The following is a 27,522-nucleotide window of genomic DNA, read 5'->3' as shown; positions in this document are numbered from 1 at the left end:
TTCATTTAATTCCCATGTATTATTATAAACGTTATTATTATTATAAATAACTTCCAGGTTGTAGTCATGCAAGGACTGGTTGTAGTTTCTTATTTATTTTGTAGACCCTGGGCAGACTTCCTGTAGTTCCTCCTATTGGCGGGGACTACACACATGGGGTTTGTTTATAATGTGTTGCTGGATTAGTGGATGAGTGCATGCGTTCTGCTGCTGATAGGAAGCTTTGATCAGGTCAGTTAGTATCATCATTAATACATGGATCGGTTCATTAGTTATTGGTGTTGATCATTCAATGATTACATTACGGTAATAATCATAACGTGCAGACTGCATTGTAAACTCGTATTCGATGCTCTTTGATTGCTTGCAAGCCTGATGTAGAACTTCTATTAAAGTACATGTCATTTTCATATTAAGGTGCATTATTTATTCATCATTTGAGCCACGGACCACCATTTGATGACATTTATAGCCTCTCGGACCCAAAACTAAAGAATATTCTGTTGTTGGATAAGATTTTGTCCACAATTCCATGGCATGCTGTTAGCCCATGCTACAGAATGAGCGTAGGGAGAGGGCACATATGGGGCTAGGCATGCTGTATTGATGTTGGTGCCATTAGGAGAGACAACAGCTGGCACACGTTGATCAAATTGATGATGATCAACGATCAATCAATGATCTTCTACATTCTGTAATTATGTAGACTTCTTGTAAATGAAGTAATGCCAGATGTTTAACAATAATGTAACTCTTGAGAGCAATAACATGAAACCATGGACCTGTGTGTGTGTACGTGTGTGTGTGTGTGTGTGTGTGTGCTCCCTAGAAGGCGCCAGGATGCAGCAGCTCCCCGCGGATACGGTGCGTCTCCTGTCCAGCTCCCAGGTACACATGACCTCTGACCTTTGACTAGGGATGGAGATCCATACCCGATACCCCAAAAACCCTATAACAAGCTTATCGAGTACCCGGTATCAATAAGCTTTGGGCTTATCGAGTACCCGGTATCAATAAGCTTTGGGCTTATCGAGTACCAGGTATTAATAAGCTTGGGGCATATCGAGGACCCGGTATCAATAAGCTTTAATTGGGCTTATCGAGTACCAGGTTTCAATAAGCTTTGGGCTTATCAAGCCTGTTATCGATGACGTCATGTTAAAACAATCAAGACAAGAGCAGATCAATACATAAATGTAATCATCCATGCTGGGACAAACATGTCGGTCCAAAAGTGTATTGATACCTGCCAATTAACCAGTGCTGCCCGGGTTAACAAATTCACACTTTTAAAGTGACGGTACACATATTAAGTTAAACAGTTTCTTTAATATTATTGTATTGGTAAAAAAGGTAAATTGCCTTCCGTCTGTTAGAAAAAGTACTGTATTTGAAGGCCCTATAGTAAATATGTTTAGAATTTGTCGTCTCCCGTCTTTCCACAAAATAATAGAACATCCTCGATAAGAACCCGGCTCGCTAAGCCTGATGGATAAGATGCTGGTTATCAATAAAGGTTAACGAGCTCCACCCCTCCTCCCAGGTCATCACCTCGGTGCTCAACGTGGTCAAGGAGCTGATGGAGAACTCCCTGGACGCTGGAGCCACATGCGTCGACGTTACACTGGTAAGAAGAAGAAGAATGATTATTATTATAATAACCCATTAACACAATCTGTGCTGAGATCTCATAAATAGCTAATGTACCCCACTGTGCCAAAACGAGCATTGATCCATAATTAACGTAGACCTGAGGCCGATTCTAAAACAAATGTAAATAGGTAGTCGACGAACACATTGTTTGTCATCATGTTAGTCGACAAAAATCAACCGTACTGCAGCATGTTTCTAAATGTTGTGTCCATATATGGTGTTTCAGGAGAACTACGGATTGGACCGAGTGGAGGTCAGAGACAACGGGAGGGGCATCCTGGTAGGAGGGGCATCCTGCAAATATACATTATATTTAATATTCACATATTCACTTTCTTTTCTACATCTATATTTTGTGCCACCCCTTACCACTTATCCCTAAATGTATTTGCATTTTTCACTATTGTAAAACATTTAAAAATATTTCAAATAACCGATCTACAAGCTCACAACGTGTCAATGTAAATTGGCTAGTTGAACTACCTTAAAATGTTTTAAAATAGTAAAAAGAAAAAAAAGGCAATAAGTTTAGGGATAAAGTGTAAGAGGTGGGCTCTATTTTCGTCCATACTATCCCTAAACTATTTTACCTGCTTTTTTACTATTTTGATTATACTATTTCTTAATAGTTAAAAGACGTTGTGAGCTTGTAGATTAGCTATTTGTTAATTAGCTATTTTAGTACAAAATAAAAGGCAAAGTAGACGAAAATAGAGCCCAAAGTCTGCAATGAGAACACAATAGACTCAGTACATAAGTCCTGACGTCACTCGTTGACCCATCCTCTGGGTCACCCTGTCTGTCTCACTGTCTGTCTCACATCCTCTGGGTCACCCAGTCTGTCTCACTGTCTGTCTCACATCCTCTGCGTCACCCTGTCTGTCTCACTGTCTCCTCCACCTGTCTCACACCCTGCAGGGGCAGGACACTGTCTGTCTCCTCTCTGTTTCACTGTCTCCTCCACCTGTCTCACCAGCTGCAAGTGGAGGACACCTGTCTGTCTCACTGTCTCCCTCCACCTGTCTCCTACATTGTGCAGGTGCAAGACACCTGTCTGTCTCGTTTCTGTCTCACTGTCTCCTCCGCCTGTCTCACCCCCTGCAGGTGGAGGACACCTGTCTGTCTCCTGTCTGTCTCACTGTCTCCCTCCACCTGTCTCCTACATTGTGCAGGTGCAAGACACCTGTCTGTCTCGTTTCTGTCTCACTGTCTCCTCCGCCTGTCTCACCCCCTGCAGGTGGAGGACACCTGTCTGTCTCCTGTCTGTCTCACTGTCTCCCTCCACCTGTCTCCTACATTGTGCAGGTGCAAGACACCTGTCTGTCTCGTTTCTGTCTCACTGTCTCCTCCGCCTGTCTCACCCCCTGCAGGTGCAGGACACTGCTGTGATGGCCGTCAGACACTACACGTCCAAGATCTGTTGCCACGACGACCTGGAGCGCCTGGACACCTACGGCTTCCGCGGAGAGGCCCTGGGCTCCATCTGCGCCGTGGCCGAGGTCAGGGGTCACTGTGTGTGTGTGTGTGTGTGTGTGTGTGTGTGTCTCTGTCTGTCTGTCTGTCTTCCGCGGAGAATCCCTGGGCTCTATATGCGCCATGGCCCGAGGTCAGGGGTCATTTAACACGTTACCTCCCGTTACAGTAGGCGGGATAGGTGAGGCTAGTGCCAGTCAAATGCAGCAAAATACCACAGTAGAAGAATAAGATCCCAGGGCAACCCTAAGGTTAATTAAATAAGGTTAGGCAGCGAAGACCGTGCGGTGGACTCCATGTTGCTCCCTGGAAGGACAGAAACATGCGCAGTTGAGACCAAGGAAGTTGTACATGACAAATCATAGATATGGCACAAATGTGACTAAATTTGACTGATGGGGCTGCCATTGGATTGTTTTAGAATTTTCGTTTTTTCATGTCATATGAAAGCAGGGAATCATAGCTTCAAATTGAAATCTGTATGTAGGCTGTCTAACATGTTAGTAAAAGCAAAAACAAATAGAGAATCGAACCGTCGTCTAACCTTTTAGGCCAAGCTAAAATGCAGTGATCATCTGACGTGATGTGTTGCAGGTGTGCGTCACCACAAAGACCCAGGACGATGACATTAGCACCCAGTATTCCCTGGACCTCGCTGGGAAGGTGTTTTCCCAGAAGCCATCTCACCTGGGCCAAGGCAAGTCCTCTCTGGTGCACTGTTTCTGAAGGCAAGTCTCTGATGCACTGTTTCTGAAGGCAAGTCTCTGGTGCACTATTTCTGAAGGCAAGGTTCTGATGCACTATTTCTGAAGGCAAGTCTCTGATGCACTGTTTCTGAAGGCAAGTCTCTGGCGCACTGGTGACGGGTGGACGGGTGGACGGGGGGGGGGACGGCTTTTTAAAATAAACCATAAACAAGCATCAATTGTCCATCCAGACAGACTGTATTTCCCTCTCATGCGGTCCTGTTTCGGTCTCTTCCAGGCACATCAGTGTGTGTTCTGAAGCTGTTTCTGTCTCTTCCAGGCACATCGGTGTGTGTTCTGAAGCTGTTTCTGTCTCCTCCAGGCACGTCGGTGTGTGTTCTGAAGCTGTTCCAGAAGCTGCCGGTGAGGAGGCAGTACTACGCCAACGCCAAGAAGTGCCGAGAAGAGCTGAAGAAGGTCCAGGACCTGCTCATGGCCTACGGCATCATGAGACCTGAGCTGAGACTCACGCTGACTCACAACAAGGTGCAGTAACTGACTCACAACAACTGACTCACAACAAGGTGCAGTAACTGACTCACAACAACTGACTCACAACAAGGTGCAGTAACTGACTCACAACAACTGACTCACAACAAGGTGCAGTAACTGACTCATAGCAACTGACTCACAACAACTGACTCACAACAAGGTGCAGTAACTGACTCACAACAACTGACTCACAACAAGGTGCAGTAACTGACTCACAACAACTGACTCACAACAAGGTGCAGTAACTGACTCATAGCAACTGACTCACAACAACTGACTCACAACAAGGTGCAGTAACTGACTCACAACAACTGACTCACAACAAGGTGATACTGTATGTAATCGGCCACCGACCCTCATCTGAAAATATGTTATTCCAGGAACCCCTCAGAAACAAAGAGTTGAGTTAAAAACGTTCGCTCTAAAATAATATATATTCAAAGATTTCCGCCGCATTTTCACGATTTTTCAAAAATAGCAGACCTACAAGCTCGAAGCGCGGCACTCAATAGCTAAAGTATAACATAAGGCTTAAAACACCAAAAGGGTTCCCTGCACGTCTTGGCCGTTGGTGCGTGATACATGCATGTTACAATGGTAATATGTTGTATAAGAAAATACAATGAGTAATGGTAATACTTGGTAATGTTTTCACTTTTACAAATTAATTAATTAATTCTTCCTAACAACTTGCGCCACAGCAAACCTATTCTGGGGGAACAATCACCAAAAGTAGCTGATCTACAAGCTCACAAGCTGTCATGGTGAGGTTGTGCAGCCTATATATTTTGGTTCTGTATATAGGGCTTCAATTAGTCCTTTAATGGCAAATTGGCAATGTGTACCAATATGATGTTTTAATGCAGACCGATTACAAATAAGGCTGGGCTACATTGACTGCTTAATAAACACTAAAGACACTAAAGCATTAGGTTAAACCTGGCTGTTAGCATGGTCCGGAGCAGGCTAAATCCACAGCATTAGTTTCCATGGTAACCAGTGCGGCATTGCTTTCATGAAACCGAATCAAGCCTCAACATATCCAGGTTAACTGCCTAAAACAATCTGGCAAGATTTACCAGCTTTCATGAAACCGGTTAATCGCTTATCCAGGATATATTAAACCTCTGTTAATCTGTTAAATCCCGGTTTAATCTCTAATCCAAGTTTCGTGAAACAGGCCCCAGATCGGTTAAAATAACATCCTTGAAGCACATACTGTACATTGTTTTGGTTTTGGACTTTCCTGCAGTCCCTAAAAACCCTCCCTCTGCACTTCCACACGACGGCCACAAGGTGTCTCCATCGGCCTTCATAATGCTAGCCTGCTCCTCCTGCGAAATGCTCTCTTTAAATAAACTCTCAGAGGGTGTTAAATTAACTCTGAGGGTGTTAAATCAACTCTTTGAGGATGTGACCCAATTCAATCCACTTCATTTATGAAGCACGTTTAACACAACAGAGTTGAAACAAAGTGCTGCACACAAAACAATAATACAATTCCAAGGGCGAAAACAACAATACATACATAATAACAATACATAATAACAGGGCATTATTATTATTATTATTATTATAATCAGCATGTTGGAACGCCACCGAGTGTCGCGCTATGAGCTTGTATATCTGCTATTTTTCAATAGCTAAAGTATGACATCCATCCATCTTCAACCGCTTATCCGTAGTCGGGTCGCGGGGGGCCAGGGGCAACAGCTCCACCAGAGTGCTCCAGACTTCCCTCTCCAGAGCAACATTAGTGACTTCCTCCTGGGGGATTCCGAGACGTTCCAAGGCCAGTGAGTCGATGTGTTTCCTCCAACTGCGCCTTGGTCTGCCCCGGGGTCTCCTCCCAGTGGGACGTGCGTCGAGGACCTTCCTAGGGAGACGCCCGAGAGGCATCCTAACCAGATGCCCGAACCACCTCAGCTGGCTCCTTTCCAGGCTGAAGGAGTTCTACTCCGAGTCTCTCTCGTGTGACTGAACTTCTCACCCTATCTCTAAGGGAGATGCCAGCCACCCGTCGAAGTATGACATAATTGCTTTAATCCACAACAATAGAATTAGAACTAGAGTATGATTTCAATATACCTAGATCATACATGGGCAACTGGGGGCCACATGCCTCGGGTTAATATTGGAATATTGGAATCCTGCAAACATGACCAGCTTTAATTACTTCAGTTTAGTATAGCTTAACTCGTTTAAATTACAGTATGTAATTGGCCGCCGACTTTGTTCCAATTGTTCCAGCCCCCCCCCCCCCACAGAAGCAAAGATTTGAGTTAAAAACGTTCACTCTGAAAGAATATATATTCCAAATTCGCGCCACAATTTTAAAATAAAATTAAAAAAGCAGATCTACAAGCTCGTAGCGTGCCACACTATGTATGAGCTTGTAGATTTGCTATTTTTGATACGACAGTATATATGCAATGTGGCCCTCTGGAGTCAACTATAGTGGCCCTCTCCATTGTCAACGTTGCCCACCCCTGACCTAGATAGAACAAATCAAGCCCTATATCGTATATCCATATAATCACATATAATCACAAACAGCTGATCTACATCCTCAGCCAGATAAATGACACATATAAGATCTACGCACTTGTAGATCAGCGATTTTAGAAAGTTTGATGCCAAATACTTTGGTATCTTTACTTGTAATGCGGTACTTCTCTTCCCACTGAAATAATAACCACGCTGGTTCCGTGGGGAACACTTTGGGGTTATTTTAACACTCTGTTTTCCTTTCCTGAAAAGTAGCTTTTCATGTTCGGAGCACCAGCTGCGAGGGAGAGGAGAGGGGTCACGGGAGGGGCGAGGAGAGGAGAGGGGGGGGGGGGGGGGGAGGAGAGGAGAGGAGAGGAGAGGAGAGGAGAGGAGAGGAGAGGGGGGCGCACACAACTGCCATATACCTTTCCTTGAAATTAAACTTGAGGGGTGAGCGCGGGGGGAGGGTCATTTATTTTGTTCCGTCAGCACTCCACGACGACGCCTGTATCCCGTGTCTCGAACTCTGCTATTCCCTTCCAGGCCGTGTGTGTGTGTGTGTGTGTGTCGTGTCGTGTTTCACAGCTTTAGCTCCAGGAACTGTTAACGGTAGCATCGATCCGTTTTCCACGCCACGCCAAGACGTGTGTGTGTTAGAGGAGCGGATGGACGGACGCGCGTGCTCCGGGCCACGCTGCGCGAGCTGCACATGCTTTCAGAATTCAACACCCGGGCAGGGAGTTATGTATACTGTATACTCAGCCCAGCCCCCCCCCGCACGCACGCGCATGCGCACGCACACGCACACGCACGCACACACTGTTTTAAAAAATAAATATTCAACATTTTTCTCATTCTTTTCTTGGAAGATATACGATCTACACAGATCGGCTACATGTACGTACGTATGTAATATAGGCTCAAAGTGGTTAAGTGATTTGCTTGGGGGACCCCCTGGGACCCGTCACCCCCCCAACAATGTACAATGTAGTCATTTAGCAGACACTCTTAATCCAGAGCGATTTACTGTACAGAACAACACATGGTAATACATCAAATACATAGACAAGTCATACGTAAGCTAATAACGTAACAGTGGAATATCATAATGAAACTATGCGTATACGCTAAAGAGTGCTATGTCTACATAAAATGCTATCTGAGTTAGATAAGTCCAGCCTTTGCATATATATCCGCCATAAGGTCATCGAGGCTAGGGCAAGTACTACGGGCTAAAATGTAGTCTGAAGAGGTGGGTTTTCAGACTACGGCAGGAGATTGGGAGTGAATTTGCAGTTCTGATTTGCATTCCATAGTGTTGGAGCCAGAAGGGAGAAGACGTTTGGGGACGTGTGGAGCGTTGCCCCAGCGTTTTCTTTAGTGAATGTTCTTCCAGCTTCTCTGCGTTGGCTGATCCCCGGGGCCGGGGGGCTCCCCAGACTCCCCACTAGGTGACTATCACTAGGTGATAGATCACCGATCCGCAGGCCTAGAGTTCAGGGTGACATGCTGGGTGACACTCAGCAGAAAGGACACACTCCTGGCTCTGAAAAGAATGCGTCCTGGTTGTGTTGTCTCCACCAGCCGAAGGCATCCAGGGGAGAGTATGTTTTGCACTCCATCCGTGTGTCTGTCCGTCCGTACGTCCGTCTGTGTACAGCTAATCTCCGGCACCGCTCACCCGGTCGATGGCAAACTTTGCGCACACACACTCCCTGGATGCCAACGATGAACCTGTTCCCCACATTTTCCAGAACGGGCTGTCCACTAGGAGGACAACTTTTGTAAAACGTTTTTGTTACTACTCCAGATTTTGTCCAGCAAATCGTTACACAGTATCTCTATAGTCATGTGCTCAAGACGGATCTCTCTGATATTTCATATTCCATCCTAATTGGCTAAATCTTTCACACATTTTCCTACTAGGCTGAAGGAATATATCCCACCCTTTACACATTGGCCTGTTGTATCAGATCATCCAATTGCCATCCAACCTGTATAATATAGCGCCACCAGGAGACCTGACCTGGCCTGGTGGAGACCTGTGCCCTGTTGGGCACTTTTCCTAGTTTGGTATCACGTTTGTCTGTTATTTCAGACAATCTTGCATACTTAACCATGTCTTACATACTTACCTTTGCTTACCTACTTACCTTGTCTTGCATACTAAACTTTGTCTTGCACACTTACCTTGTCTTACATACTTAACCTTGTCTTACATACTTACTTTGTCTTATATACTTAACCTTGTCTTACATACTTACCTTGTATTACATACTTATCTTGTCTTACATACTTACCTTGTCTTACATACTTACCTTGTCTTACATACTTACCTTGTATTTTTGTATTTATTTATTCAGCACAGTATATAAAAAAACAATACAGTGAACATGTGCTAGGCTGAGGCAAACAAGCCCAAGGGGCTTATACGAGGCCTCTACCTATGTCAAACACAATGAAACATTGTACAAGAAATATAGTGTATCCAGAATACATGATTGCAGTATATAAACAAGAACAAAACAAAAAACAACATGATTAGAATACTTGGTTATATCTACAGTACATGATTAGAGAAAAGAAGAGATGCATACTTACCTTGTCTTGCATACTTACCTTGTCTTGCATACTTACCTTGTCTTACATACTTATCTTGTCTTACATACTTAACCTTGTCTTGCATACTTAACTTCCAGGTGGTGGCTTGGCAGAAAGCCAGAGTGCCCGATCACAGAAGTGCCCTCCTGGTCACGCTGGGTTCCAGTGCCGTGGCCAACCTCGTGCCCTGTCACCACCAGCAACTACAACCACAGGTACGTAACACCATCAGGAACTACACCCACAGGTAGGTAACACCATCAGGAACTATACCCACAGGTACGTAACACCACCAGCAACTACACCCACAGGTACGTAACACCACCAGCAACTACACCCACAGGTACGTAACACCATCAGGAACTACACCCACCACAGGTACGTAACACCATCAGGAACTACACCCACAGGTACGTAACACCAGTGTTGGATTTTGTTGACTAACACTAAGACGAAAAATGTTCGTCGACTACCTTTCTTCACTGACGAAAGCTAAATGGAAACTAAGCTAGGATGACTAAGACTAAATAACATTGACAATTTTGTCAACAAATAAAAACTAGACTAAAATGCTAGGAAGGGACTAGTGGACAAGAGATCCAGTATAAGTAAAAGACACAAGTCATTACTGGGTTGCATGCTGAAAATAGCAGATCTTCAAGCTCACAACGCATCGCAGCGCCGCAGGACGTATTTTCAGCTAGTGTAAAATCAGTCATTACGACGTCATCAAGGTCCGCCAAAATACAATTTAGTCGACTAGATCAACTGTATTTAATTTAACCGACTAAAATCTTATGCTATTTAGTTGACTAAAACTAGAATAGCACTACAATACTCCAGGTCACTAAAATGTGATAAAGCTAAATGAAAACTATTCAAGAGACCATGACTAACACTAAAATCAAAAATCACCAACTAAACCCACAGTCTAGTTTTAGTTTTAGTTTTTTATTCTTTATTCTTTATTCGGATCACCATTAGCTTCCACAAAGTGGTCGCTAGTCTTCCTGGGCTCCACACAAAAATGTATACAATAGAAAACAGATCATTGGAATTTAAAACGGACAAAATCTAGTTATCAGCTAAAACAGTGAAGTCACTCTGCATTTGACAGAGACAACAACGACCAATAGTAACTAATACAGTGTTTACACAAAAAAGAAATAAGGTACAAGAAATAGAAAAAAACTTATAAAGGACTCATCAATTTATATTTAGTAGTCCTCAGTGAAAGTCGACCAACATTTTTCGTCATAGTTTTAGTCAATGAAACCAGCACTAAAGGAAAGAATGTGACACTCTGTTTCTTTCTTTTTTTTTCTTTTGTTGCAACGAGACAACGCACATCCATCCCGTGGCCTATTGGGCAACTGGTGGCCCGGGGGCCACATGCACCGGCCCTCACCATTTTATTTTGAAGTTTCATCTTGAAACGCTGGCTCTGAAGTTTCTGAACGAATCGGAGCGTTGCATCCCTCCAGGCTATGGGGTCTCAAAGTCTGTGACTTCCTGCACGTGAATTTAGTTTGTAAACAAAGTGGCAGGGAGACATGTGGAGAATCCAGTGGATTATTTCTAACCTATACACAACATACAGTGTATCCATATTTTAGCGTGACGATTAAGTTTAAAACAAGTAATACACTGTCTGGATGTCATCTTGAATTGGATTAAAAACGGTGTAGCTCTTTAATCAAAACCAGCTGTGGAGGAGGTCAAATGAAGCATGGGAATCAAACTGGTGAGCTTCATTACTTGTGCAAGCAGAGCGTGCAAGTAATGTTATCAGTCAGGTGCTACGATGCGTATGTCCGGGGGCCAGCATATGTTATGACGTCATATGCTGGTTCGAAGCTGACCGTGCAGGTATGTTCAAACCACCCGAGTCACCACATTATACCACTAATCACTCAGAAATTACATACATATATATAGACATATGAGCATATGACGTGATGAATATATGTACCAATGCCAGGGTATAATTGGTTATCGATGGTGACGTAGCGATGACATGTTTCAGTGTCGGGTGGACTATATGCATGTAATCTGACGCCACTGCCATAACAGGCATAAGTAATCATTACCATACTTCAAAATACTACTTTTTCTCCTCCAAAAGCAAGGTACATAGCAAATAGCTAAACCTAATAATTCAATATTGCAAACGTTCTTTCACAGAGAGGCTGAGATTTGATAGTGAAGTTTGTAGCGGTCTACAGTACTTGCGCTGGCCTACTTGTGTGCAACAAGCAAGTAGGCACTCGACAGAGTGCAGTTCTAGTTTTTATTGGCTTTTATTGATTTGTATCTGTACACGTCATCACGCAGCACGTTTTCTTTTTCAGGAAGTAATTAAAAATATATTCTTTATGATATTTTATCATAAATGAGAATTTGCCCATTTTTTGGCATCCATTTAGGTATGCCTATATGATGACCACGGATATGGTCTAAAAGTGTGAATTAATATCAGAATTTGGATACATTATTGATTACTTAATTTAATTAATTCAGTCTATTCGTAGCTTAATGACTATTAACATTTCATTATCTTTTCTTATTTCCAATGTTTGTAGGTTGAGATAAACATTGGTTAAGATAGGTTAAGATATGGTTATGGTTAAGATAAATATAACTAAAAGCATTTGAAATTGAATAAAAATGTTACTTTTCAGGATTCCAATAAAAATAAATAGCAAAAAAATTATTCAAGATTGCAATTTAAAATAATAGCAAAAATAGCCGATCTACAAGCTCAAAACGTGTCGCACTGCGACCCATTTTGAGCTTGTAGATCGGCTATTCTCTTGCTAAAAGAAGTAGGGCATTAGAAGAAAAACTAAAGTTAAAATATGGAGATACCGTAAGTGGTTTTGGGCCCTCTGGAGTTAGTGTGTAAATATAGTGGCCCTCTCTCCACCATTAAAGTGGCCCACCCCTGCCCTGTAGGGGGGCCAAAGGTGCCCTCTGTGTGCCGTGTGCCTCTCGTAAAAGTGACCCTAATGAGCTTTAAATGCACATGTTGCTCCCGAACCTCAAAACGGCAACGCTTCTATTAACTTCATTGGCTTGATTGCGTCTCGCTGTTAATAACGAGGCCTGCTCGGGGGGTGGGGGGTCTCTTTAGGGTGGGGGGGGACCTGGAGTCTGAAGAATCATAGTTTTCCATAATTTCAGACTATAGCCGTCCGTCGTTCGTCAGCAGTTTTTTTGTTACATTTTTTTAACAAGTAGTTGACATCATAACAGTTTAACGGTTTAAGTTTCTGTTGAGTCATCTTACTTACTGGCCTGGGAGTCAACTCTCTCTCTCTCTCTCTCTCTTTCTCTCCCCGTCATCTTGTTACTGCCCTGGTAGTCAACTCTCTCTCTCTCTCTCTCTCTCTCTCCCGTCATCTTGTTACTGGACTGGGAGTCAACTCTCTCTCTCTCTCTCTCTCTCTCTCTCTCTCTCTCTCTCTCTCCCCGTCATCTTGTTACCGGCCCGGTAGTCAACTCTCCCCCCCCCCCCCCCCCCTCTCTCTCTCTTTCTCTCTCTCCCTGAGCCCTTTGCTTCTCGAGCCCCAAGGCAAGCCATGCCGAGACGAGGCAAATGTAATGACAGCGGTGGCTTTTTGCCCCATCGCGCTGCGTACGTGCGGGGCAGCGGGAGTCCTCCTCGTGTGCTAAATGTCACCGTGTGGAAATCAGCGTGCCTTCTCAAAAGGTCCATAAAGATTACACACTTTATTGCTCCGTGGTGCGCACGAGAAGCCAAGTGTGTGTTTCAGTGACCTCACAGACATGAACTCAGGACATAAAGCTAGACCGCTAATGGTCCCATGGGAAGGGGGGGGGGAGTTCAGCTTCAACCAGATGATGGCATGGCTGCTCAGATGGTCATGGTTTTTTTCCCGAAGGGCCGAGACTATGTTTTGTAAGCCTGTCATCTTTGTATGAGGAATAAAATGAAATGTAAAAGTGCACTTGTCTTGTCTGTCACATCACATGTGGCTACCGGGGGGAGGGGGGAGACTTTTTTTCTAGCCGTTTCTCGGCCACCTGCACACGCAGACAGCATTACCACAGAATGTCGATTAATTGTTAACCGTTACGTTTAATTGAATAATTTCTTAAAGATCGATTCACGATTAACATCCCCATAGTCTCTCGCAACACTTTAGGTCATGAGTCATGACCCAAGAATGTGACGGATACAAACGTTGTTTTTACTTGCACCCTGTCAATAAAACAAGGGCTTTAAAGGTTTCATGACATTAATTTGCATTTTGCGTTTTCCTTTTAGGTTTCATGACCTCAATTACATCCAAAAAACCTGAACTTTGTACATTAATTGGAGTTTCTGTGGTCTGGAGTTTTCTCTAGGGTTTGGAAGTCTTTCTTCAGCTGCAATGAAAACAGTAAAAACTGTGACATCTGCTGGAAAATCCCATTGACATATATGGGATTTTCTGTCTCTTACGTCACAAACAGAAGGACATTCAGAGCACCTGTTTGAGCCAGAAAACCCCACACCACAGAAAATCTACTGAATGTTAAAAGTTGTTAACTTTTAAGTTAACTTTTAAGTTAATGTTGGGTGCAATTGCCTAATGCTGCACTACGAGCTTATAGATCTGCTATTTTTCAATAGCTAAAGTATACATGATGCTTGAAACACCAAAAGGGGTTACCTTCCAGAATGTGTTAATAAAACATTAATTCGGTTAGCATATCAATATTTCTATCGCTAGAGCACGGTCGCCACCCTGGCTCGAACATGGCCGATTATCACTTCCGGCGCACACGGACAGATCGCGGCTCTTCTTCTCTGCCTTTTCCGTGCATTCTTTTGGCACTGGCACCAACATCGCCCTCTATGGTAACGGGAGGGAATGTTAATCAAGGGCAGTAGATGGTATTCATCTGTTGATAAGCTCACAATTTCCACTGTCTATGTTGGTGTGTTGGTTATCTGCAGCCTACCAAGCTGTAGATTCTATGTTGGTGTGTTTGTTATCTGCAGTCTACAGAGCTGTATATTCTATGTTGGTGTGTTACTTATCTGCAGCCATACCATTTATTATAATGCAGATGTATTTGTTTCCCTGGCACAAAAGAGGGAAATAACACCAAAACTAAACTAATATCGGTATCAGTATCGGCTAAATTGCTATTTTAAACATTGGTATATCGGCCAAGAATTTCCCTATTTCATGTATATATTTATTATTTTCCTTCCTTCTAGATTTCATTGGAGGGGTTTTTCCCCAAGCCCGGGGCAGACTACATCTCTAGCAGCTCCACCAGCCCCGACAGAACCTTCCTGTTCATCAACACCAGACCGGTGCACAACAAAGATATCATGAAGGTACAGAGATCATCCCCTCAAAGATATCATGAGGGTACATACATACAGAAACATAAATTCTCAGAAGAAAAAAAACTTGATTTGGGGAAGACATTTTGTAGAGTCTGTTCTCTGGTCTAAATGTTGTTCCGTTTCCTCCTCATGTGGTGAACGCACCGCGCTGCCACCTGGTGGACACTGCGTCCATCAGCTGGTGCGCCAGCGCTACCTGGCCCAGTACGCCCAGCAGGGGGCGACGTCGTCGTCGTCCGGCCGTTACCCCGCCCCCCTGGTGCTGATGGTGACCGTCCCGCCCTGCTCCCTGGACGTCAATCTGACCCCCGACAAGACCCAGGTCCTTCTACACAACAAGGTACTGACCTTTGACCCTGGACGTCAACCTGACCCCCGACAAGACCCAGGTCCTTCTACACAACAAGGTACTGACCTTTGACCCTGGAGGTCAACCTGACCCCCGACAAGACCCAGGTCCTTCTAGGGCAGGGTTCCCCAATAGGCGGCCCGCAGGCCATTTGCGGCCCCTGGAAGATTTTTTTTTTTGCATGTCAAACTGGGTCAAATGGGTCTTGCCCTGAAAATGAATTTTCAGGCAAATTGACCAATGACAAAGCTTCTAGGAAAGGAAATCTTTGAATGCAGATTTTGGCCCCTAGATGTGTCACAGAGACTAAATGTTTTTGTGGAGTGTTTTACCCATTTCTGGCTGTCTGAATACCAACAAATATATAAATAAAAAGGTCATTAAAATGTGTATATATTATTGCGTATAGCAGCTTTAAGTTGAGTGGCACTGGTCTACAGCAATGAGTGGAACACAGATCTGTCCTCTTATCTCTTAGTTGCGCCGTTTTAGCGGAGCTTCACTTCAACAACTGTGCGTGTGTGTGTCCTTCAGGAAGCCGTGCTGACGGCACTGGAGGCCATGCTGGTTTCTCTGTACGGCTACCGATCTGCCGAAGCCGAACCCCCCGACGCCTCGTCCTCCGCAGAACACAACAGATCTCCTGAAACCGTAGCCGAAGCCGCCGACGCCTCCTCCTCCGCAGACCACAGCAGGAGGAGCTCGGAGGACGGAGAGCCTTCCAGCCACGACGACCCCCACCACCTGCCCCTGTCCACAGACAACAGCGTCCCGCGCCGGGGGGCACGGAGTGGACAGAGGGACGGCGTCCCGCGTGGGGAGGAGGACAGTGTCCCGTCCCCTCGCTCGGACAGCGTCCGGGGGGAGTCTGGGGGGCCACTGAGTGGACAGAGGGACAGCATCCCGTCTGCGGCGCCACATAACGCTAACAGCAGCTCCTCCTCGTCCGTGTCGGAGGACTGGGTCATCAACGCGTTCGACGCTTCCCTCCTGAACGTAAGTATAAGTCTGTCATCGCGTCACACTTATTTTCAAGTGTAGCGATATTGAATGGAAAAGTATCGAATTGAAAAACCATACGACACACAGTCAATGTTGCCGTTTACATTTCAATATACTTTGATTCTTGAAATTAATATTACACCCCTATATGTTGGATGTATTACCGTGTGTTGTTGTTGCTTACTGTATGTGGCTCTGGGTTGAGACGCTAGGGGCTCTAATTTCGTCCATGCTAAACGCCTTATCCCTAAACTACTTTGCCTCTTTTTTTTTCATTTTTTTTTTTTTTTTACAATTTTGAAAAACATTTTTGAATAGTTCAAATAGCCAATCTACAAACTCACAACATGTCAATGTTAGGGCATTCACTTCTAGTAATTTTTATTGTTTAACTACCTATTATGTAAAAAATAAATACAAAATAAATATTTGTACATTTAAAAACTGTGTACATTGGTGTACAAATTTTGTCTTGTCAACTAGTACCAACAAGGTTGACTAGTGGATTTACTAGTCGACAAGTAAACTAGTCGACTAGTAAACTAGTCGACTAGTTGCTTAATGCCCTAGTCAATGTAGATCGGCTATTTTAACTATTCAATTTTCTTTCTCCAAAATAGTAAAAAAAAAAAAAGGCAAAGTAGTTTAGGGCAGTGGTTCCCAAACGTTTTCACATCAAAGACCCCCAAATTGACACTAATTAGCCCGCGGACCCTCATTTGAATATAATATGCCAGGGACCCCTGTAAGAGAGGCCTTTTACGGGTTTCGCAGTGATTCTCAACCTGTTCAATTTCAAGGACCCCCAGTTTGACATGCATTATATAGGCTATGGACCCCCATTTAATGACATTTCTATCTCTAGGACTCCTAATTTATATCGTGAAATCAATGTTAATTTAACTCTGAGAGTGCACAAATAGAACTTTGGGAACCACTCGTTTAGGGGTTTAGCATGGACTGGAAATAGAGCCCGTTATGCTAAACACTTGCGCTGTAAATTGTAACCGTGGCGACAGCCCTGCTCGAACGACGGTGCCGACACCGCGGCTGCCGACCACCCAGAATGCAGTTGGGCGGCGAACAGACTGGCAGACGACGACCCCGACGAGTGGGTACAGAACCACCCGGGCCCAGAAGAAGCGCCCGGAGAGCGCCAGCCCTCTGCCGAGTCGTGGAGCGCGGGCACTGCCTTGTCGGACCCCGTGTCTGGGAAGCCCCTCCAACCCGTCAGAGTCCACCGACCCGTCTCCGCGAGCCACTGCCACGACACGACTATTACCACAACAGAGCTCGCAGCATCACGTAAGTCCTGTCGCAGTTATCACGCCATCGCCTGGTCGCGATTAGCTCTTCGCCAAGTCCCTCCCCAGCCCGTCCTTGTCCAATAGGCTCGTTAGCAACGTTTACTAAGTCCCTCCCCAACCCGTCCTTGTCCAATAGGCTCGTTAGCAACGGTTACTAAGTCCCTCCCCAACCCGTCCTTGTCCAATAGGCTCGTTAGCAACGGTTACTAAGAGAGTAGACATTGGCAAGCTTTTCCTTCTCACCTGTTGAGATGCGTGTTAACTCACTCCATGCCACATGACGCCTTATGATGCCTATCCCTTAAATGACAGGGATTCTCCATATAAATAATCGTTCATTTCAGTAGCAAAAGCTTCAAAATGTCTAGTCAATGTCTAGATCTAGTCAACCAAGCCTACAGTAGACTATGCACTGGACAAAATGTGCATGACATTTTTTTTTTTAACTAGAAATACGAGGCAATGTTAGCGGTTCGGTACACAATATCTGTGTGATGAAGACGGATCCTAGTCCCTCCTATATTCAGCTATTCACCCCTCACTTGAGACGGGTGTAAAAAGGCTAAACTAAAAAAAGGACATTTTCATTTTAGTTTCTATTGATTAGATTTTATTAGATTTTATTAGATTTTATTAGATTTTATTAGATTTGATTTTATTGATTTGATTTTATTTGTTCTCTCTCTCTCTCTCTCTCAGCGGAGGTCGGAGGTCAGAGGCCAGTGGAGGACAGAAAGGCCCCCAACATGGTGACGGAGAAGCGGGGCTCCCTGACGGCGTACCACCTGATCAGCCAGCGCGCCACCAGGGCGGCGCTGTCCCCACAGGGGCTGTTCGACAGGGAGGCGCGGGCGAGCGTCCTCGCCGATGCGCCCTCCGCCAGCCCGCACGAGGTCGGCGCCGAGGTCGGCCGCCGGTGGGAGAGCCTCGGCGACGCCGAGCGCCACAAGTGAGTAATGCTGGTGGAAAGTAGCTAAGTATTTCTCAAAATACTTGTTCACGGATGTCAAAAATCGGTTATTTAATTGTTCTTTTTGAGGTGCTCTTATCTTCATATTTGCGTGCTCAATCATTTCCGTGCACACGCACACACATGCGCACACACACACACGCACACGCACACACACGCACACGCACAAAATAATTGAGAACCGATGGGCGTAAGTGTGTTTCCAGACTATCGACTCCCGAACATTAACCCATTTAGGACTGAGACCAGATTCCACAAAACGTCTTCTAAATCATGGCAGTTTTCTGAAAAAAACCTGTTTCTATATCGGTGGTTCTCAAACATTTTCATGTCAAGGACCCCCAGAACGGTAATGCCGCTGACCCCCCCCATCTGTTTGTTTCAGGGGACCACGACAAGAAGCAAAGATTTGAGTTAGAAACGTTCGCTATGAAGGAATATACATTCACAGATTTGCGCACACATTGTCAGGATTTTTTTCTTCCAAAAATAGCAGAGCTACAAGCTAAATAATACTTAAAGCTGTCATAAGCGATAATATGTCAACATTTTAATGACCCTTTTTGAATTAATTTTTTTGATATTCAGACAGCCAGCAATGGGTAAAACGCTCCTCAGACAAATGTAGTCGCTGTGACACATCTAGCGGCCGCAATCTGAATTCAAAGATTTTCCTAGAAGCTTTGTCATTGGTCAATTTGCCTGTCTACTTCCTGATTGGTTAGTCATTTCGACCGGGTTTTTGTTCTACCAATGACAAAGCTTCTAGGAGCATCTTTGAATGCAGATTGTGGCCCCTAGATGTGTCACAGAGACTACATTTTTTCGGGGGGTCCTTGACATGAAAAAGGTTGAGAACCACTGACGTAGAAACATGAGATTTTTCAGGATTTAGAAGACATTTGTAGAATCGTCCTCAGGTCAAAATGGGTTAAATGTTTCCACTTTGTGTTATTCACATGGTAGAGAGATTGAGAGGACGTGGGGACGAGGGGGGGGGGGGGGGCTGTCATTTGCATGTGTAAAACACAGCCTGGTAATGTAGTTGATGTGAGCTATTTTCCACAGACGACTGACTCCTAAATATGAGACGAAGGTAGTCAATAATTTTTCCACCATTAAATAAAAAAATAAACATCAGCTCCTCATGAAGCTCAGTGAAATATCTCCCATGTTTCCAATGTGTCAGTGGTGGAAAGTACCTTTTACTTAAGTACTGTACTTTTAGGTACTTTTACTTAATTGAGTATTGTCCATCTAGAACAGAACAGAGCCATTGAGTTATAATTATACTTCCGGGTGCTTCAAAACGCCACTGAGCAACTTCCACTGAAACTTGCACTGAAATGAAATCGCTCCGGTTCGGTCTCTATCCTTGTATTACTCTATGGCATACACTGCACGGGGCACTAACATTATTTTCGTAGATCAAATGGATCAAAAGTGGCCGAGATTTGGAGTATTGGACTTTGGGCTTTGGTCAGATAATCGTGTCTTTAAAATACGGTATGCGGTCGTTACACTCAACACACAAACATAATTAGCTTCATCATGGAATAAGGTCATATACACTGAAACGCTTCAAGCCAATTATCTTAGATTGCTGCCTTAACAATTTAAAGTAATTTAGCCCGTTTAGACCTTTACGTCAAAATTAAAAAAAAAGTCTTCATGACCGTTTTCAGAAATAATATGTTTCTATATCAGTGGTGCTCAATATTTCATGTCAAGGATCCCCAGAATTATCTGTAATTGTCAACCGACCCCCATCTGAAAATATGTTGTTCCGATAAAAAAATTAATAGCAGATCACAGAGCACAGAGTGCCGCACTATGAGCTTGTAGATCTGCTGTTTTTCAATAGCTAAAGTAGAACAGAACGCTTTAAAACACCAAAAAGGGGGTTTTCCGCCCGAAATGGGTTAAGGGTGGAAAATGCTGTATCAGCACAGCAGCAGAACTCACTCATCAGGGGGCTTATATAAGGTATGGAGGGAGCGTATGGAAAGAACACATCTGTTGGGAATACACACACACACACACACACGGCCCTGCATGTGTCTTTAAAACGTGAAATAAGATGCGCCAAATATTTGGCTTCCTAGCTCTCAGCGCATGCTGTTAAGTGGCGTTGCACTCATGCACTCACACACGCACGCGCACACACAAACACACACACACACACCATTTCACCCGACAGGTCAGTCGGAGGGCGGGGGGGAGGTCGGGGTGGGGGGGGGGGGGGGGCAGGAGATCATTTTAAATGCTGGATATTCCAGTAATAGTGTGGAAAGAGAGCTGTAATTAATTATGTCATAATTTGGCATTTTCTCATAAACAATAAACATGTTTTATGCTTTCGACCTCTCCATCGTGTTGCTGTTGTCGTCGCAGTCGTTTATTCACTCTGTACATTCGGTGTGTGTGTGTGTGTGTGTGTGTGTGTGTGTGTGTGTGTGTGTGCGTGCGTGCGTGTGCGTGCGTGCAGGTATGAGGAGAAAGCCAAACAACAGCAGGAGCAGCAGCGCAACAAGATGCTCTCACCAGGTACAAATAATACCCTATATTTTTATACCCTACATTTCACAAGTTCAAACTGTGTACACAATCTTTTGAAAATAGCCAATCTACAAGCTCACAATGCGTTGCAACGCGACAATGCGTCGCCTTGCAGTTGCGACGCATTGTGAGCTGGTAGATCTGCTATTTTCAAAAGATTGTGTACACAGTTTGAACTTGTGAAATGGGACATTCTGCAATATGAATACTTTTACTTTTAGTACCTTAAGTACATTTTGATGCCGATGCTTTTGTACTTTTACTCAAGTACATTTTCAATTCCGTACTTTTACTTGCAACGAAGTATAGTTCTAAATTGCAGTATTGGTACTTTTACTTGAGTAAAACAATTGAGTGCTTTTTCCACCACTGCCTATAGCCCCGACAGGAGGCCTGGGTCAGGGTGACCCCCGGGGTCAGCGGAGGGGCGTGGCCTCTCAGGGAGCCAAGCGCAAAGCCCCGTCCAATCACCAGCAGCTACTGGACGAGCTCTTCAACGCGAGGTGAGAATGGTTTTTCATTATAGATCAGTTTTACTGTTAGGTCTATTTTCTTTATACTTTTTGTCAGGTGCACAATTTAAAAAAGCTCAGTCAGTAGGCCTATTGTATACCGTAATCAAAATAAATTAATTAATTTAAAAAAATAATATATATTATATATATACTGTATATATTTACATGGCTTGGTTGAATGCTTGATTCTGATTGGTCAATCGCTGAATTCAGCGGTGTGTTATTTCTGGATAATGACCGCTCCACTCTATAACAGACCGCTAATCAACCCCAGCTTTGACCAATGCCTGCCTCAGAGCATTCTGCTCAGATCAATCCGCACTTCCGCATCGGGCGCCGTAAAAAGAGGTGCCAGCCCGGTACAACTTTTAAAAGGAAACTATACTTTCTTGAGCGGAATACTTGATACGGACATCTTTTGTATGCAAAATAGCCTAAATAAAACCCATGTTACTTATAGCCCTTTAGTGTCAACTGTCTTATTTATTATTTTATGTAAGTAGCCATGTAATAAGTGTGAATTCACCTTCAGTATATTCTTTAATATTATTCAGTTACTAAAAACTAAAACTAAAGGCATTTTATCATTTCAGTTAGTTTTAGTTAGTTCTGTTAACACACAATACAGTTTCAGTTAGTTATCGTTATATTATTATTATTATTATCATTATTTTTAACCCATTCTGGGCGGGAACCCCTTTTGGTGTTTTAACTAAGCATTATGTTCTACTTTAGCTATTGAAAAATAGCAGATATACAAGCTCGTAGTGCGCCACCGAGTGGCACGCTACGAGCTTGTACGTCTGCTATTTTTTTTTAACGTAAAAATGCGGCGCAAATCTATATATTCTTTCAGAAGACTTTTTATTTATTTCGACGTCGGGCCAGTTACTAAAAACTAAAACTATGGGCATTTTGTCTATCATTTCAGTTAGTTTTGTTAACACACAATACAGTTTCAGTTAGTTATCGTTTCTTTATTAATATTATTATTATTATTATTCCGTTCACCTCTTCAGCAGCGCACCGAAGAAGACCAGGAAGCCTTCTGACGCCGCCGACACCGCCAAGCCCTGCCGGCCCCTCCCCTTCAACATGGCCGACCTCAGGCTGAGGCACGGCCGCCTCTGGTCGTCCCAGAGTGCCGAGGCCTCCCCCGCTAACCCCCCGCCGCGGGGCGGCGGCATCCGCCTGGTGGAGCGCCTCTGCGCCGTGTCTCAGAGCGCCTGGCTGCTGCTACGTGGCGGCCGCAGCCTGGCGCTGGTGAACCCGTGCCGCGTGGAAGAGGCCCTGCTCTTCCGGAGGCTCCTGGAGGAGAACGTGCTTCCCGCCGTGAGCCTACCCCACCCCGTCACCCTGACAGACAGGTGAGCCTGCCCCACCCGTCACCCTGACAGACAGGTGAGCCTTCCCCACCCATCACCCTGACAGACAGGTGAGCCTGCCCCACCCGTCACCCTGACAGACAGGTGAGCCTGCCTCACCCTGACAGACAGGTGAGCCTGCCCCACCCCGTCACCCTGACAGACAGGTGAGCCTGCCCCACCCCGTCACCCTGACAGACAGGTGAGATTATACATCAATACTGCAGTGTCCTCTGGGGGGCAGAGTTTACACATTGTGGGTGTGTTTCCTCCAGTGTCCTCTGGGGCAGAGTTCTGTCATTGTGGGTGTGTTTCCTCCAGTGTCCTCTGGGAGGCAGAGTTTACACATTGTGGGTGTGTATCCTCCAGTGTCCTTGGGGGGGCAGAGTTTACACATTGTGGGTGTGTTTCCTCCAGTGTCCTCTGGGGGGCAGAGTTTACACATTGTTGGTGTGTTTCCTCCAGTGTCCTCTGGGGGGCAGAGTTTACACATTGTGGGTGTGTTTCCTCCAGTGTCCTCTGTGGGGCAGAGTTCTGTCATTGTGGGTGTGTTTCCTCCAGTGTCCTCTGGGAGGCAGAGTTTACACATTGTGGGTGTGTATCCTCCAGTGTCCTCTTGGGGGGGCAGAGTTTACACATTGTGGGTGTGTTTCCTCCAGTGTCCTCTGGGGGGCAGAGTTTACACATTGTGGGTGTGTTTCCTCCAGTGTCCTGGGGGGGGCAGAGTTGTGGCAGGCGCTGTGCACCATGCAGAAGTCGGATCGCTGCGACGCGGACGGACGACGTTCGTTCTGCGATCCCAGGCTGGTCGCCAACGGCTTCACCGTCATGGAATGTCCAGGTAGCTGCCTGCACTCACACGCACGCATGCACGCACACATACACTTGTTAACCCATTTTGACCTGGGAACGATTCTACAAATGTGACCAAATTTGACTAGGAGACTGCCATTGGATTTTTTAGAATTTTTGTTTTTTCATTTCATGTCAAAGCAGGGAATCATTAACCTGACGCTGCCAGATCCAAGAAGCTTGCTACACATGTTTGTTTCACAGCTTATTGGGATCTGGGATCGCGGAAGCAAATTCGATGATGGGGCTGTTCCTTTTTTTCAAGATACATGGTAGATGATTGGATGGGACCGTCTGTCTATCACCGTGTGGGCGTGCAAACACAACCAATCATATTGACGTGTCTGTATAGCTTCATATCCGGTTTCGCACATATCCCGCCCTTAGCTCACGCTGATTTCATATTTACATGTCAATTTCAGCTTTGACAGTTTTCTGAAGATTTAACAGATATCCTGGCTTAATATATCCTGGATCAGCGATTAACCGGTTTCATGAAAACTGGTTAATCTTGCCAGATTAATTTAACCAATTAACCTGGATATGTTGAGGCTTGATTCGGTTTCATGAAAGTGATGCTACATTAGTTACCATGGAAACTAATGCTTTGGATTTAGCCTGCTCCGGACCAGGTTTAACCTAATCATGATGTCTTTACTGTTCATTAAGCAGTCAAACTGATCACAAACATGTTTTCCACACTTATTCAATTATTATGGGTTTATGTTGCCTTATTTTTATCGGTCTGCATTAAAGGACTAATTTAAGCACTATATAAAATCAAAGAACCAAAATATATAGGCTGCACAACATCATGGCAGCTTGTGAGCTTGTAGATCAGCTGCTTTTGGTGAATGTTCCCCAGAATTGGTTTGCTGTCGTGCAAGTGCACGGTCAAGAAGAATTATTATATTATATTATATATATATTTATTCTTTTTGTAAAAGTGAAAACCACTAAATATTACCATTACTCATTGTTTTACAACAACAAAAAAGCCAACCTTGCGGTCCAGCTAGGAGGACCGCCTGGGCCCCGCCGTTCCCCACCAGATGTGTGGAAAACATCCTAACAATTTCACCAGAAGAACACGAAATATTATGCTGCGGAAACATCCCAACAATTTCAGTCAATCTCTGGACTCTGGACCCCATCCACGAACTCACTCAGCTCAGTTAGTTTTCCAGAGTCATTTGTCAGAGCTGTGAGTTGTGTGCTGTGCTGTGCTGCGCTGCGTGCATGCGTGCACGCGTGTGTGTGTGTGTGCGTGTACGTGTGTGTGTGTGTGTGTGTGTGTGTGTGTGTGTGTGTGTGTGTGTGTGCATCCATTCGTCACGGACAGACAGAGGAGTTCCTCCGCTGCGGAGCAGAGCCATCATTCTCCGTCTCCCTGCGTGACAGCTTCCTCCCCGTCGAGGCCCTTGTAACAGCCATTTAACACATTCTGGGCGGGAAACCCCCTTTTTGGTGTTTTAAAAAGCATTACGTTATACTTTTAGCTATTGAAAAAAATAGCAGAGCTACAAGCTATGAGCTTGTAGATCTGCTATTTTTTGAAAAATCGTGAAAATGTGCCGCTAATCTTTGTGTATTCTTTCGGAGCCAAGGTTTTTTAACTCAAATCTTTGCTTCTGGGGGGGTCCCCTGGAACAACATATTTTGAGATGGGGGGTGTGTCCGTGACCATGTCACGGACATGGAACGACAGACATGGAAACATGGGGTTTTTGTGGAAAACCTGTCGAGATTTAGAAGGTATTTGTAGAATCGTCCTCAGGTCTAAATGGGTTAACACTCCATTTGGAACGCCACAGTGTTTGACTTGGGTCGCCCCCTTCTGTCCGTCCGTCCGTACTGGCGCGAGCCTCGATGTTTATTTATTATGAGTTCCTGGAGTTAGCGATGGCGTCTGGAGTGTATTAACCCATTTAGACCGCTAATTTAGACCCTGAGGAAGTTTTTAATATTTGCTTCTGCGGGTGGTTGGTCTCTGGAACAACATATTTTCAGTTGTGGGGGTTGACGGCCAATACAGATAATTCCGGGGCTCTACTGATTTTCAGAAAACTGTCAGGATACAGAAGAATTGTGTGTAGAACTTGGCCTCAGGTCTAAATGTGTTACTCGTGTGCTTTCTTTGGCACCGTTTCTTTGGCCCGTGCAGCCGACGGCCATCTGGAGGTGACGGCCATGGCCGACTGCGTGCCGTTCGTGGGCCTGGAGGACCTGAGGGAGATCGTGAGCGTCGTCCAGCGCTCGGGGAGCGCTGCTGCGGGGGGAGCGCTGCGTGACTGCAGGCCGCTCAAAGTCACCAACTACCTGCAGGTGCTTTTTTTTTTCTTCTGGTACCACGTACTTGCGAACGCAGTGAGCACTAACTATGAGACCTATAGCAGATCATGTCTGTCTGTCTGTCTGTCTGTGTGTCTGTCTGTCTGTCCCGCTTTTGTGCCCATATATGGAGCTGAGTGATTTGTTTGTGATTGATGCAACACACTCCATATTTGGACGTGTAGCTGCTTTGGGGACTCCTTATATGGTTATGGCTGAGTCATGGTGACATGAGTACTACACACTTCTCACTAATTCGTAATTTATTCTAATTGTTATTGCAATTTACGATCTGCGTTCGCTTCCCGCGTTTGCGCGTCTTACTGGTACTGTATACAGCACCTCTAAAGGCTCCACGACAATGCTCTCTCAGACATCCCAAATCAAACTGGGATCAGGCTACTATACTTGGCCTAAACTCCAAGAACCCCACCTTATAGGAGAATGCCATGCTAGAAGGCTTTCTTACCTTTATTTGTAGTTGCGTCCCATTTTTGTAGGTGGTGAAAAGAGGACTATATCTGCAAGTGTCCGCCTGTAATGACATTCTAAATGCCACGTTGGAAGTGGGTTAACCCATTTGGGGCGGGAACCCCTTTTGGTGTTTTAAACATTATGTTATAATGTAGCTATATAAGCTCGTGCTCGTGTAGCTTTTAAAAAAAAAAAATCTGGCACAGATCTTTGAATATATATTCAGAGCGAACGTTTTTAACTCAAATCTTTGCTTCTGGGGGGGATCCCTGGAAGAACATATTTTCAGATGGGGGTCGGTATTTTCGGGGGTCCTTGACATGAAATATTGAGCACCACTGATAAAGAAAAAAATTGGTATTTCATAAAACTGTGAAATACCCGCAGGGCGAGGCCGTCCGATTGGCCCGTCAGCTGCCCGCCCGCCCCAGCCGGGACGACGTGAAGGCCATCGTGCTGCGCATGGAGCGCCAGCTGGGCGTCGACGATGTGACAACGTGCATCCACGGGAGGCCGCTGCTGCAGCCGCTCTGCGACGTCCCCGAGGACGAGAGCCAGGCCCTCGCCCTGCTGAGTCACCTCACACCTCTGTCTCTGTGACGTCCGTCCGTCCCCTTGCCCTGTTGCGTCACCTCACACCTCTGTCTCTGTGACGTCCGTCCGTCCGTCCGTCCGTCCCCTCGCCCTGTTGCGTCACCTCACACCTCTCTCTGTGACGTCCGTCCCCTTGCCCTGTTGCGTCACCTCACACCTTTTTCGGTGGTGACGTGTGACCACCTTTTCACCCAAAAATGTCACAGAGCCGCGGTGAAGAGCAAACCGCTGCTCTCCACCAAGACCTTCTCTTGGTCACCTCACCACCGGGAGCGGTGGTCACCTCACCCCCGGGAGCGGTGGTCACCTCACCCCCGGGAGCGGTGGTCACCACCTCACCACCGGGAGCGGTGGTCACCTCACCACCGGGAGCGGTGGTCAC

General features: G+C 45.2%; 1 protein-coding gene across 3 annotated transcripts; it reads left to right on the top strand.

Moving 5' to 3' along the window:
• The first annotated feature begins 137 nt into the window (after nt 1-137).
• pms1 (PMS1 homolog 1, mismatch repair system component) lies at nt 138-27,522 on the top strand. Of its 3 annotated transcripts, XM_080784965.1 has the most exons (19): nt 138-231; nt 833-888; nt 1,544-1,627; nt 1,880-1,933; nt 3,024-3,152; nt 3,721-3,823; nt 4,195-4,358; nt 9,554-9,670; nt 14,689-14,811; nt 15,002-15,163; nt 15,707-16,168; nt 17,194-17,479; nt 18,181-18,430; nt 20,940-20,998; nt 21,390-21,513; nt 22,545-22,892; nt 23,597-23,730; nt 25,906-26,066; nt 26,934-27,520. In XM_080784965.1, the coding sequence occupies exons 2-19, from the start codon at nt 841-843 to the stop codon at nt 27,144-27,146; spliced, it is 3,021 nt and encodes a 1,006-aa protein (XP_080641091.1). In that variant the 5' UTR covers nt 138-231; nt 833-840; the 3' UTR covers nt 27,147-27,520. The 3 variants fall into 3 exon arrangements, with proteins under 3 accessions (XP_080641091.1, XP_080641090.1, XP_080641089.1); XM_080784964.1 differs by lacking the exons at nt 138-231; nt 833-888; nt 1,544-1,627; ... (2 more) ...; nt 3,721-3,823; nt 4,195-4,358 and adding an exon at nt 7,491-7,594 and having other exon boundaries at nt 22,548-22,892; nt 26,934-27,522; XM_080784963.1 differs by lacking the exons at nt 138-231; nt 833-888; nt 1,544-1,627; ... (2 more) ...; nt 3,721-3,823; nt 4,195-4,358 and adding an exon at nt 7,491-7,594 and having other exon boundaries at nt 26,934-27,519.

Source organism: Protomyctophum bolini (assembly GCF_963924005.1).
Source record: "Protomyctophum bolini genome assembly, chromosome: 16".
Taxonomy (NCBI): domain Eukaryota; kingdom Metazoa; phylum Chordata; class Actinopteri; order Myctophiformes; family Myctophidae; genus Protomyctophum; species Protomyctophum bolini.
Note: the sequence above shows the minus strand (reverse complement) of the source record. Positions and strands in the feature narration are given on the sequence as shown.

Coding starts and splice junctions, on each gene's coding strand:
- pms1 (XM_080784965.1), top strand. CDS start 841: ATGCAGCAGCTCCCCGCGGATACGGTGCGTCTCCTGTCCAGCTCCCAG. Junction 17,480..18,180: donor AACAGAGCTCGCAGCATCAC/GTAAGTCCTGTC, acceptor TCTCTCTCTCAG/CGGAGGTCGGAGGTCAGAGG. Junction 21,514..22,544: donor GACGAGCTCTTCAACGCGAG/GTGAGAATGGTT, acceptor TCACCTCTTCAG/CAGCGCACCGAAGAAGACCA.